At 44.4% G+C, this 13,628-nt stretch overlaps 2 protein-coding genes across 9 annotated transcripts in view; both read right to left on the bottom strand.

Annotated features, from left to right (window-relative positions):
- The window catches only part of LOC108882385 (caskin-2), a 48,560-nt gene extending 41,219 nt beyond the window's left edge, over positions 1-7,341 (bottom strand). For all 7 annotated transcript variants that reach the window (XM_018674855.2, XM_018674857.2, XM_018674858.2 and 4 more), the window contains exons 1-2: positions 7,062-7,341; positions 4,204-4,675 (exon numbers count right to left, since the gene is read on the bottom strand). In XM_018674855.2, the coding sequence (XP_018530371.1) occupies positions 4,204-4,297 (94 nt within the window). In that variant the 5' untranslated portion in view covers positions 4,298-4,675; positions 7,062-7,341. The remainder of the gene's footprint in view (positions 1-4,203; positions 4,676-7,061) is intronic.
- Positions 7,342-8,291: 950 nt separating this feature from the next.
- st6galnac2 (ST6 (alpha-N-acetyl-neuraminyl-2,3-beta-galactosyl-1,3)-N-acetylgalactosaminide alpha-2,6-sialyltransferase 2) lies at positions 8,292-13,563 on the bottom strand. 2 transcript variants are annotated; one of them, XM_018674863.2, is made up of 9 exons: positions 13,418-13,563; positions 11,689-11,779; positions 11,367-11,538; positions 11,057-11,213; positions 10,710-10,848; positions 10,518-10,621; positions 9,864-9,944; positions 9,644-9,746; positions 8,292-9,357 (listed from the first exon to the last, which is right to left on the bottom strand). In XM_018674863.2, exons 1-9 carry the CDS (start codon positions 13,510-13,512, stop codon positions 9,178-9,180), a joined length of 1,122 nt encoding a protein of 373 aa, XP_018530379.1. In that variant the 5' UTR covers positions 13,513-13,563; the 3' UTR covers positions 8,292-9,177. The 2 variants fall into 2 exon arrangements, with proteins under 2 accessions (XP_018530379.1, XP_018530380.1); XM_018674864.2 differs by lacking the exon at positions 9,864-9,944.
- Between the last annotated feature and the right edge of the window lie 65 nt (positions 13,564-13,628).

Raw genomic sequence — 13,628 nt, 5'->3', positions numbered from 1 at the left:
GAGTGGGCGTTCATCGGCCAAACACCCCCCACCCTCCAACCCCTCTTTTGTAGCAGAGACTCCAACACACTGCTCGCTGTTTTGTCTCGGTTCTCAACGGCCGGCTTTTCATGGAAGGACGACAGGTTTACGAGGCTCCGATAATGAGACACTGATGAGCTTCAACACCAAACACCTCTCCAATGGCTCAATAATAACGCCTCCTGTGGCACACTTCTGTTAAATCAGACAGATGGGGATGTTAGAGGTCACTTTTGTTTGTGGTTCAAACGTTTAAAAACCCACCAGAGTCTGTGGGAGTGACTGTGAGGAGAGAACGTCAGACTTCCACAGTTGTAAAAGTCCTGCAGTGATGATGTGTTTCTGTAGTCCAACCTGAAGTTAGCATCAGCCTGGTTCCTCCACAAAAAGCCAATGGGATTTTTTCATAGTGTTTTGGATTATTCCAGAAAATAAACTGTGAGCAGCTAAAGTTTCTGATCCTTCAGGTTTAGTTGATCAGATCATCTTCACAGATGAACACCACTGTTCTGATGTTTGAAGTAAGAAGCTAATGTTAGGCTATAAACCAACTACACCACGGTCACATGACGTCAACGTCTCCACCACTAAGCTTCCAACTGGTCATTTCATTTAGCTCTGAGCTCTTCTACAAAAGCCTTTCTTCTTAGAAAGTTAGTGAGAGTTTGAAAGAGCGTGAGTAGAAACACAACAAGCTTGTGATAGTTGGACGTGTTGAACGTCACTCTGATCTCAAACCTGTTGTTTTCCCATAGTACGTTCACATTTTAACCAAGAGACAGTCACTGCTGAGCTTTACGGCCGTTTTGTTTGGGGGTCTCTTAAACTTGGTCTTAAATTTTGAAAATCAAGTCACAGAAACTCTACACTTTCTGGAAAACTAGGTTCAAATTCTGGGCCAATGAAAGGAAAAAGCCTTAACCTTTTTTTAAGTCAATCTGTGAAAAGTTCCACTGAACAAATCTTTGACTTCACTTTCTCAAAGAACTCCTGAGAAGTGAAGCGAGGTTATCAGATTAAATTCTAATTCAATAGAGCAGCACAGTCACAGAGAGCTGACTGTAAACAGCAGAGCTATGGGAATGAGATTCCACAGCATCTGATAAACAAAGCTGAAACCCCCTCACCCCTCCCCAGCACTATAATTCCTTTTAATCCTGGCTGGGCACCATCTGGGAGCTCCTTGTGATTCGGGTGATAGCAGTTGGGCGTGGGGCAGATACTGAAGCACCAGATGTCAGGAGGACAGAGTTTGGGTCACACATGTCCTTCACAAATCACAGGAAACATCTCAAAATCTCAAAGAGGCCGTTGGTTTTTCATCAAGCAAGAAGAGCAGAAGTTTATTTCTCTCCTGGTGGAGGAATCGTGGCAGACATTAAGAGCTCTCAGACATTCGATAGGCCGCTGTTTGCAGCACACAATGGTCGACAAAGCTCTCGAGTAACATAAAGGTGATGGATTGGGCGTGTTGAGGTGGAGAACAATGGGTGGGAGTAATGTGACAGTCTGCAGGAAGTCCCTGAGGGAGCAGGACAGGCCTGTCAGCTGTCTGCAGACACCATCTCCATACACCCTGAGACTCCTCTACACCTGCCACAGGGAACACCTCAGCCACATCATCACCAGTTTATAGCTTTCAGCTTATTCAGGTTGAACTGTAGAGAATCAGGAAGCTGGAGACAGTGATGATCACCGTCTTCTCTCATGATACAATATGAAGGTTGTAAACCTCTCTGTCGCCCCCACAGAGATCTCATTACACCGCCATTGCTTGTTGACACCGAACAAAGGCGATGTGATGACGCCCTGGTCTGTGATTTTATACAGCACGCTGCTCCAATGGAAACCTTCACTGCTGGATTTAAGGTGGATTTAAGCTGCTGTTTGTGGTGCGTTCCAGTTGTACTTGGAAGTTGGAATTTCTGAGTTCCTAGTCTGAAGTTTGAACCTGAACGCCCCTTGAAGTCGGAGCAACTTCTGTTGCTAACAACAGTCTGAGATACGTTTGAATCAGTTTGGACGTTTCTTTTTTTCTTAACATCTGAGGTGTTCTAAACTCTGTGAGCGTCCATGTTGTTCCGACTTCTCAACTGGAACGCCGTTACCCCGGAAGTGACGTCGCTCCCGGATCTGACCTCGATGTAAATGGAACAAAGCACAAGCACTACTTCCTGTTTACACCGACATGCACATGCCCAGTGTGTGTGAACTGTCATGTGATGAGTATTTTCAGGTGTGATGGCATGGACAGAGATTCTTTCTGATATGAAGCTAAAACACTCGTCGATAAAAATCACTGACATTTTTAAACATCAGAGAGAAAATGAATGAATGAAACATAAACTGATTAAAAACAAAACAAACATGGCTGCCTCATGTTTTAACTCTCGTCTTTGTATCTTTTTCGATGTGTTGACCTCCCACTCTTCACCTCCTTCATTCACCCTCAGAGGTCAGAGGTCAGAGAAGAAGCTGGACGCCGGCCGTGTGGACGGTCATGTGACAGGTGAGAGGTTATCTGCCTGATAAAGACTGACCTCCTGCCGGCCCCGGGGCCTCAGCGGGCCCCTCTCCCCAGTCACTCTGACGGCAAACAAAGCCTGCTGTCAGGCAGAGAGGCGACGGAGAGAGAAGAGGGACAATCCAACTTTATCAGATTATATCCACAAACTCTGGTTTTACTGGGTGCTGTTTCCTTTTTATGATATTAGATCATTTCTCCAAAAACAAAACACCATGAGAAACTGATTCACTGCTCAACACATCGAACACTCACTGACTCCAGCTTTAGCAGCAGGTGGTCTCAGGTTCATGTCCCTGCACAGGGTCCACACAGACCAGAACTATAAACAGAACCACATCCACGTCCGCTCTCAGTCAGTTTCTGACTCTGTATGACGCTGCAGCTCTCGGCTGTTTCCTCAGAGCAGGACACAGTGAAGGAGAAGTAAACACAGAGCTGCTCTGCAGAGTCGCCTTTCTCTTGTTTTCAGTCACAAAAAAATCCAAATATTTCTGTCCATGAATTTAAAACATCCACTCTTCCTCCAAAGTGAAATCAGAGATTCAGAGACAAACAACTCGTCCTCTGCCTCATTTAAAACCATGTTTCACAGCAGCTTGTAAAGATTCACACAGTAACACACACACACTAACAGATGGAGGCAGCTCCCAGTAAAATCCCTGTTTCTGTCAATGGAGTCTGGTAGTGAAATGACGGACAGACAGACAGACAGACAGACAGACAGACAGTCAGTCAGACAGACAGACAGACAGACAGACAGACAGACAGACAGACAGACAGAGAGCAGGATCATCATCCCTTCAGTTTTAGGATGGAGTTTCAGAAGGAGTCAGCTGCTCCTCTGCCTCCCTGCTGTCTGCAGGTTTATTAGCAGAGAATCAGCTGAGGTTAATGCTGATGAAGCTTCGTCTGGATTTTAAATCCACTGTTTTCTCCCTGTGTTTCCAAACGAGGCCATTTTAACACCAAGAAAGTGCAGAGCGCTCCTCGCTCCTCCTGCATGTTTGACTTGGAGAAGAGAGTGAAACCAGCATGACTCTGCTCTGAAACCATAATAATACCAATCAAAACAGGAAGATGGATGAGAGGTCAGGATGAGGACACGCAGCAGACGACTGGATTATTTAATAACTGTTAAATAAGAGATTTATAGAGCGTGGAGAGCAAACTGAATTTATCAAACTTTAAATGTTTTTACCGATTTAAATTTACTCCCATCACACTTCAATAAATAAACACACACATATGATTAAAGTGACGACAGCTGCAACAACCAAACACTCAACAAACCAAAGTCCAGTCCATAAACCTGCAATTATTACACAGGTCAGGCTGGAATTACTCCACACACACACTCAGCTACAGCTTTCTTTAACCACAAACATCTCTATATATCTCTACCAGACTCCATAGAGAAAAACAGGGATTTAACCAGGAGCTGCTGGAATACCACTGCCTCCATCTGTTAGTGTGTCTGTGTTACTGTATGGTACTTTTACTTCAGTAAAGTATCTGATTACTTCTTCCACCACTGAAAGTCTCACAGTAACACAGACACACTAACAGATGGAGGCAGTGGTATTCCAGCAGCTCCTGGTTAAATCCCTGTTTTTCTCTATGGAGTCTGGTATGAGAGCGGTATGAGCATGACTTACTGTTCCTGTTGGTTTTGAGCTTGGACAGCAGTTTCTGAGTGGACAGCAGGTCTCCGCTCTTCACCGCCTGCAGCAGGTCCTGCTCCTTCCCCATCGCTCCCCGCCTCCTCGTCTTTCAACCAGCTTTATTTAAAATCCTCCCGCCGCCTCCTCAGAGCCTCATGCTGAGCGCCAGAGACATGGACCTGCCTCAGGTGAGACTCTCCACTTCCTCCCTGTGTCTGACGCTCAGCTGACAGCCAGGAAACAACCCCAGACTCTAACTGTGAAAACAAAAACCCTCTGAGAGATTTCCTCTGAGCCGCAGAGATGGAAAAACTCCTCTGTTGCTTAATTTCCTGCTCAGACTTTTCTTCTGCTCAGTTTTGATTCTGGGGGAGATGTTATTTCCAGCGTCGGCCGAGGGGGGCTGGAGGTCTGTGGAGCTACTGTGGATCTGCAGAGGGGGGGTGGTGTGGTCAGGACTCAGAGCCTGAGAGGGAAAAGAAACGAGAAAAACAGATCAGTTCATCTATCAGACGACTCCAGACTGGAAACCACAGCCGCTCTCCTCTGCTGCATGTGGACCTGAAACCAGAGACACTGAAGCAAAGTTCTTCATCAGACCCCAAATCCACTTAGTGGATCCTGATCCTCGTCCTTATCAAATGTGAAGTCTGCACAGTGAATCAGAGCACAGACAGTCAGTCTGTTTAATGTCACAGTAAAGTGAACATCTGTGGTTTTCAGGCTGTTTAACGAACGAACCCTGACAGGAGCCGACTTCATCCTCTGTGACGTTCAGAGTCAGGAAGTGTTTCTGCTGTTTGTTCCTCCTTTACATCGTCTGTCATGACGCAACGTTTCACATCAACATGATGAGAGGATTCCTACAGAGACAGAGCTTTATATTAAAGAGGAAGATCCTTTAGTTTAACCAGAAACATCTCTATATATCTCTACCAGACTCCATAGAGAAAAACAGGGATTTAACCAGGAGCTGCTGGAATACCACTGCCTCCATCTGTTAGTGTGTCTGTGTTACTGTGTGGTACTTTTACTGCAGTAAAGTATCTGATTACTTCTTCCACCACTGAAAGTCACAGTAACACAGACACACTAACAGATGGAGGCAGTGGTATTCCAGCAGCTCCTGGTTAAATCCCTGTTTTTCTCTATGGAGTCTGGTGTGATTGACTCCATGTTGAAAATGATGACTGTGGTTACGAGCACCAGGCTTCTGCACATGAACGTCACTGTGGGTTTCCAGTCTTATCTGATGTGATGTTAATGTGGCCTGAAGGCAAACAGGACAAAGACTTCCACACACACACACACACACACACACCTGTCACAGGTGAGGTCAGGGCCGTGAAACCACAGTGCTGGAGTGTTTAACCTCCTGTGAGCTGAGCTTTAATTACAGCTCAGCAAACCTTCAAACAGCTCATGGAGGATGTTGCGGGCGGCCTCTGCTGTGTAAACACTGAGAGCACAGATTCACACACCAAACTCCACTGACTTCTTCCACGTTTTTACACCAGAGGAATAAGTGATGTTTTAGGTCAGCTGACCGCTCTCTGCTGCTTCCCTCAGGGCGATAGATTACACACTCACTTCAGCCGTGCATCCACTTCATCTCCACTGCAGAGCAGCTACTTAAACTCTTCCGGCCCAGTGGCCAGGCACGGCTCAGACACAGGAGGGAGAAGTTGGCAGAGTTGGTCCGAGCTTCGTCTCTGCTCCAGTTTTTCTGCAGATAACTGACATGTCTGCTGACAGTCCTGATCTCTGCAGCTCCAGGCCTCAGGAGCAGTGTTGCCACATAAACAACAGGAGTGTTAAGGGGGCGGGTGTTTGCAGCCGGATCCCAGAGTCCAGATAGAGACGCTGGTCTGGCCCTGCACCCTGCTCCGAGTCCTGCTTTGTTTTCCTGGTTACAACTTGTTTCATTACATAACCAGGAGGCTCAGAGCAGCACAGGCAGAGCTGTCAGTCCCATTTCCACCCATCGTGTCCCCCTTTCTCTCCCACCTCCCTCAGGCGTTTTGTATTCTCACTGCTTTCATGACAAAAGCAACAACACTCATAAATTTCACTCTGACACTGCAGGAGCTCCAAGTCTCAGTGAGGAAGTGAATAAACATTTTATCACAGTGAAGTCAGAGATGCAGGATGAAGAACCTCATCACGTTAAATGATACGATCTGTTCCAGTGTGTTTACACCAAAGCTCTGTCTTTACCAACTCCAACATGTGTCGTCCTTTTTAATATTTAGGTAATGTCATTCCAGCCTCCATTCGAAATCTGCTACTTTTATGTTTAAGTGTTCTTCAACCAACATAAAACAGTCTTAAAGGATATGATTCAAAGTTTCTCTGATTTAATAAGAGTCTGTCTTTACATCGGGACAAGTTAATGCACAAACAATCACCTCTGAACCTTCTCACTGGAAGTCTTGTTTTAAATGTCGGGCACCGACCGCAAGTTAGCAGCCACTGTGACCAACTCTAACTTGATATTTTACTAAATTTAAAGTGTTGCTCTGTGAGGTTAAAGTGCGCCGAATTGAAGATGTGTTTCTAAAGACACCGAAAAGTCTTTGTTGTTTTAATATTAAGCTCATTTTCTGACGAACGACTCCAGGTTAAAGAGATGTCGACATGACGCTGTCTTTGCACCGCAGAATCTGGTGTTTCGCGGCCGGAGTCTGGTATGTAAACACACCGGGGAGAAGCTTCGCCGTCACCTCCACCAGCTCCGACCTTTGTACCGAAGTAAGTTCACGCACTCGTTCGGATCTTTTCCCCAAAAAATAAAAATAAAAATAAAAATCCAGAACAATAAGGAGAAGAAAGCGGATTCAAAGCGGACTTACCTCTGCTGATCAGGTGTGTCAGAAACTTTTCAGCCGCTGAATGTTAACGGACCACGGAGGCAGTTTGAGGGCAGACTCCGAGGGGCTGACAAAGTATTCCCACTGTTCCAGAAGAATCCAGTATTTTATTCCGCGGGTGTGAACTTCCACCGGTATTAGTTTGTACTTTCACCGCTGCGCAGAGTTAACGACAGATTTCTGTGGTTTTTTTTACGACTTTCTCACTTCATCCGACGCTGACGCTCCTCCGGGTTTTCCCTCCGCGCCGTGAATGCCACATTCACTCCGCTGGATTCTCCAGAATGTGGACACGGTGTCAAGGCGCCGTGAACACAGCACGCAACATCCGGCTGTGACTTTCAAAATAAAACACGTAAAGGAAAGCTCGGAGTCTCATTTTAACGGACACGGATTTCACCCGGATTAAACGACGTTTCTCACCAGAATCAGCGGGTTATATCACACGTCCACTGTTTATACATGTTTATATAAGAACAGTCTGCTCATTGTTTTCATCTGATAAAATACTGAAGAGTCGAAATGTGGAGATAAATTTATTTAATTAAAACATTATTTTCTGATCACTCAGATTTTTCTGTTAATAAATAGAATAAACTTTAACTCCACTTCCATAATTATACTTTAATAAAATATGTACGTGTTATAGGCTGTAACCAAACTCTAAAACAGTACTGTATATTATAGGATGCCTGTAAATGTTTTGACACATTCTCCAGAGGAAATGTAACATTTTCTGTGCTTTTATTTCGAAGAGTCAATCACCCTTTTTCCGGTTATTTTCTGTTTTTTGTTCTGCAGTTTAACACCATCGACCCTCCCACTGGATTTAATGTCACTTTTTTCCACAGAGGCTGTTTTATCAGATTCTATCTGTCACCATCCTGCTCCTCTCACTTCACTTAATGCTGCATTTACTGACTTTTTTGTCGCCTGTGAAACGAGCTGTAAACACAATATTCTCACATGAAGCAGCTGATGAAGCAGCTGTGTCTGACCTGTTATCACACAGCTGCTTATTCCCACATCCAGCTGTTACAGATCAACACCATGATTCATGTGGAGTCAGTGTTTGTCTCCTGTTTTAGCTCCGTGTTTGGTCTGCTCCTCCTCCAGCTGATTTTACATGTAAAACAATCTGATCAGCAAAGAAAATATGATGTGAGGTTAAATCATTATTACATCAATAACTCTAAGACTCAATGAAAAGGTAGAATAATCAATTTACTTCAGAACAATAATATCTGAAATTTACTAGGAATTAAATATCAGTGCAAAAAGAAAATCCCATTTCACATAAAATTATTATATAAAATGTAACAAAACATAGCATCATTCACATGAAACAGAGACATGTTCACCTGTAAAATAATTGCAGCTGAATTTATCAAACACACACTGTTCAAAATCTGGCATAAAAAATTAAAAAATTTAACATAAAAACATAAAAAATTTCAAACTTAATTCAGCATATTGTACAAAATTAAATGTGCGTAGTATCTACAGTGTGTCTCTTGATGTAAGAAAGACCATAAAGTATGTAAAAATTCCTCCTTAAAGTTTCACCCTTTAAAGTTCTTGTTTCTGTCTCTGACAGACTCAGATTGTTCTTCTCAGTTTCACAACATGATGAGAGGATTCCTCCAGAGACAGAACTTTTTATTAAAGAAGAAGATCCTTTCACTTTAACCAGAAACATCTCTATATATCTCTACCAGACTCCATTGACAAAAACAGGGATTTTACCGAGCAGAACACACGTTTGTTAAAACACATTTTGTGTTGACATATCTTGGTAAAAAATGTTGTGCACAACAAAATCTGATTCCTCATTCCTAAAAAACAGCACTAACCAATCAGTCATTCCACCTCGTCAATTTCTTTTTACAGTTTTTGTTGTCAGTGCGCAAAAGATCTAACAAATACTTTTAAAATAATTTCTTCACAACAATGAAAGAGGTACTGTCAGTACCTGTAAAGTAAAAAAACTCTATTCAGTAAAATACCAAAATTGTTTAAAGTCTGTATAAAAAATAAATTTCACCCTGAGCTCCTTCTGCTCTTTAGTCCTGAGAACGTATCATCCCCACCTCCTCCGTCAGCTGCCTCCTCTCCTCTGGTACAGGTTGATGACCCTGTTGTAGTGCAGCACCTCCCACAGCCGTCGCTCCAACTGAAAGTCGTGGTTGGAGTAGAACTTCAGAGGCCTCCTCACGGAGTCGTAGTAATGATCGGAGAAGGCAGCGTAGTCCTCGGTGATGAAGCCGAAAGCAGAGACCTGCAGGACAGACGGACGAACAGGATGTCCCTCAGTCATTAACAGGTCCATCTGAGACCAGGACTTCATGCCTCTGGAGTTTAAGAAGCTACGGCTGCAGGGAGCCTACCAGAGTCCATTGATGAGCTGCAGGAACACTGCTGCCTCCATCAGTTAGTTTGTTTAAAAGATTCAAATAATGTGAAGTAGGAGCAGGAAATCCTCACATGTGGCATGTATTGGAAGTACTTAAAGTGCAAGTACCTCAAATTTGTACTTAAGTTAATGTACTTGGTGTGTATGTTACCTGGTCACAGGTGTGCAAGGCGGTCAGCAGCATCAGGGCTCCGGTGCTCGGCATGTACAGGTGACGAGTCCGGACATCGGTCATCAGAGGAGACTGAAGGAGACTGAGAAGTGATCAAATATAAAGATGGAACTCAGCGCCGGGATCAACTCAGGTCTGTTTTTATTTCTCTGAACTGACTTTGTAAATAAAACATTCTCGGGTCACTGTGATCCTTCACCTGTGTGTCACATAGGAAATAAAATCCGGGTGGAGAATCTTGAAGCTCTCAGGTGGTTTGTGGCCAAAATACTTCCAGGGTCTGTCGGACAAACAGTAACAGAGAATACTTCTACTCCCGCTCTCTGAACGTGGTTTCAGACGTTTAGGAACACTTCAACATTTTCTGCCAAATAAATGTGACGTAAAAACATAATATAACGACAAGAACTCCAATCAAAAGGACGTGAAATAAAAGTCTGGACACAGGATGAGGGACAACGGAGAGGGAAAGAAAACTTCTCGTATACTTTTCATCATCAGTGAAACACCTCCACCTACAGTGTTACAGCACAGATAGAAAGAGGAACCTCATTAGCTCATGAATTCTTGACTTATAACCAATGTTTTTTTTGAGGTCACAGTGACCTTGACCTTTAACCTTTCACCACCAAATTCTAATTAGTGCATCCTTGAGTCCAGGTGAACTTTTGTGCCAAATTTGAAGACATTCTCTCAAAGTGTTACAGAGACATCATGTTCACAAGAACTGGATGGACGACATGAAAACACACTGTCTCCTGCCTCAGCGTAAAAAGTACAAATGAAATCAGCAGCTCTGTCAGAGTCCTGTAGGAGGATTATAGTCACTGTTGTCAGTATTTAAACCTCTCACCTGTCGCCCATGTCCCTGCCTGAGCGGACAGTCTGACTCCGAACAGCAGCTGCAATCATCACATAGTCCCTGAGGTCTGATGGGATGAAGATGTACTTTATGTTCTGCAGAGGAAGAAGACAGAGGAAATAACGTCAGACGAGGAGAATAAAACTGCTCAGAGGTTTGTTTCTGTGAGCGTTCGTCTCTCACCGAGCTCTGAGGGATTCTGGTGAAGCCGTCTGCTCGGTACATGCGGAGCGCGTTCTTCATGGTGTTGGCGGTGAAACCGTAGAAGGAAATCTTTGTCCCCACGTCCTCTTCAAAACCTCTGATCACCGCTCCATTCATCCTGGAGACAGAGGAAACAGTGGTGATAAAATACTAACACCAGTCAGAGACATAGAGCCTTCAGACCATGTAGAATCAGCCCAGTTTGTGTGAAGACTGAGTCCTGAACAGACCTGAAACAGCTCTACCAAGGCTAAAGAGTCCCACAGGTGAGAGGGTGGAAATAATATTTAAACCACAGTAAAGGGAGGTGCTGGGTGGACGTCCACCTGAAGACAAAGTCGTGGCTGTCGATCATCTTCCCCTGTCCCGATCCTAAGAGGATGCCTCCGTTTCCAACCACAGCGCAGCGAACACACCTGCCAGGTGAGCCTCGATCAAAGAGACCAGACGAGCTGTTGAGGAGGGAGAGGGCTGATCTGACGACTGTGGAGAAAAGAGGATGAATATCATCCACCTGCACACAAAACTCTCCTGGCTGGATACTGGAGATGAACGCTGGTTTTTAATGACTCCGTTACACCTGAACTAGTCTCTCAGCCTGGACAATCAGTTTGAAGAAGGTGCTCTGGAGTGTACCGTTAACAGGAAGTCCCTTCCAGCCATAAGGAGGTCTCTGGTTCCTCAGCCTTTCCCAGGCAGGTTTGGAGAAACTTTCTTTCCCCTGAAAGACCGGCACCAAGAACCTGAACCTCCTCCTGAGGAGAGGGTTGTGTCTCATCGCTTTCCTTAAAGAACATGGAGCCTCCACCTGCAGAAATAAACCACCAACAAACTCCGCATCTCAAAACCTACTGAACCTAAACCCACGTCATGTGTATTATCCTGTACAGAGGTTTAAACAGCTGGATGAGTCGAGGCAGCTGCACCTGTAGCTGAATGATAAAGAAGAAAAACTCACCGCTCCTGCTTCTGGTTGAATAGTTGGGATGATTCTCCAGTCCACCTCATCGTCACCTGAAGTGTCGATGCTGCCACCTGCTGGATCCTTCCTGACACAGCAACACAATCACCCACGACAGGAGTTAGAAAAACCTTTGACACATTTAAACCCACAGATTCACCAACTGTGAAATGCCACAAAAATACACTCAGTGTCCAGTTTATTAGGAATACACCTGACTAATGCTGTAACACATCAGTCCTGCAATAAATCCTCCTTCATGTCAGATGCGTTGATTCAAGGTGTTAGATGATTATCTCATTTATATCACAATACAATATAAAGATAGATTATACATTTAAAAAGCAAAGATACTGACAACAACTGTTTTCCAGATGCTTTGAAACTGACTTTAATCAGAGGTGTTTAAGAGAAGTATGACTTCTTTAAGAAGTTCTTCTTCTTCAGGTCTGACTGATTCTACACGTGCAGTTTTCAAATCTGGGTGGAAGTGAAGTTATGGCTCTCTCTCTCCATTCACTCAGACAGAAGCATGGACTTGTTTGGAATAAATGGGGGGCGTGGCCAAGAAGGATTTTGCTTTGCTAAACAGGTTTAGGAAGCAGGAAATATTTTGTCTGTTTTAAATAGTGGGACTTAGTGGACTCAGATTTCACCTTTAAAGATGTAAAACTGGACTCATCAGGTCCAAAGTGGATCAGGGTCTGTTTGAGGTGTAAAGTGCAGACAGGTGAGTCCCAGTTATGACCTGGTTATAACAAAGAGAGGTATCGTATGAACGTGGCTGTCATATCAGTATGTAAACAAGAGTCAGGTGACAGTCAGCTGAACCGCATAATGTTCAGGTTCAGTTAAAACTGTCCTAAAACCAAACAATGATCTAATTACACATAAGAAAACAAAACTGTAAATAGATAAACAAACAGCACCCTATAACCATTAATAACTAAAGTGCCATAATGGCGTTATTATCAGCAAGTGTAGCATATACTGCAAGTTCCAATCAAAAAGTTCCAAGTTCCTGCACTGTCCCTGAACCGCCAGCCTCTCTGTGGTAGTCACCTTGTGCAGCGCTCATGCCACACTGTTCACTCCCTGCAAGTCTTTTTCTGATAGAGCAACAACCACAATCTGAGAGGAAGAGGTCGCAAGAAGCCAAATCCAGAGAGTAGAGCGGGAGGGAACCGACGATTGTGATGGTGCAGCCAAAGAACTTGGCTGTTTTGATGCGATCGCTCCACAGTTCAGGCATTTGCACTGAATGTCCTCCGTCTGCTTGCACCTGCTGCACTTACATCACCGTGCTGCACTCCATTCCTTCACAGCAGGACCTGTCTCAGAACTTACTGATCGCACCTCGTGCTGGTTGGTTTCTGAGTATCTGAGGAAACAATGAAACTGCTGTGCACAGTGAGGGTCAACAGGGGCCCTCAGGAGGTTACACTGCCCACCTCAACACACACCTGACATCAGTGTTTAATGTAAATGGATAACACAGAGGTTTTCTGTTCAGTTGAATGATTAAACACAATAACGGCTTAGCAGAAACCGGAGGTTAAAACCCAGCAGCAGACACAAATTCAAACCACTGTGTGGAGTGGTAATAAAGACCATGTATCTACCCTTTATAAACATCTGCTAGACAGACAGACAAAACAGAACATTAACACAGAGTCAGAGTTTGACTGTACCTGCAGGACCAGGTGAAACCAGCCCACCTACCTACCTGTGTGTCACGTTGCTGTATTGTCTGTATAAGATTGTGGAGATGATAAAGAGGAAGGTTCCGACCAGAGCACATTTGACGGAGCACGCTCTCATTTTCCCCGTTAGGAGTTTTTAAAATCACCGTGACGGACTCCTCTCCTCTGCCTCCGTCAGTGTTTCCTGTCAGGTGGGTTCAGGTGAGACGCTGCGGGTAAAGTCCGAGGAGGAGG

The sequence above is a fragment of the Lates calcarifer genome, linkage group LG11, assembly GCF_001640805.2.
Source record: "Lates calcarifer isolate ASB-BC8 linkage group LG11, TLL_Latcal_v3, whole genome shotgun sequence".
Taxonomy (NCBI): Eukaryota; Metazoa; Chordata; class Actinopteri; family Centropomidae; genus Lates; species Lates calcarifer.
This window is presented reverse-complemented; position numbering and strand designations above follow the sequence as displayed.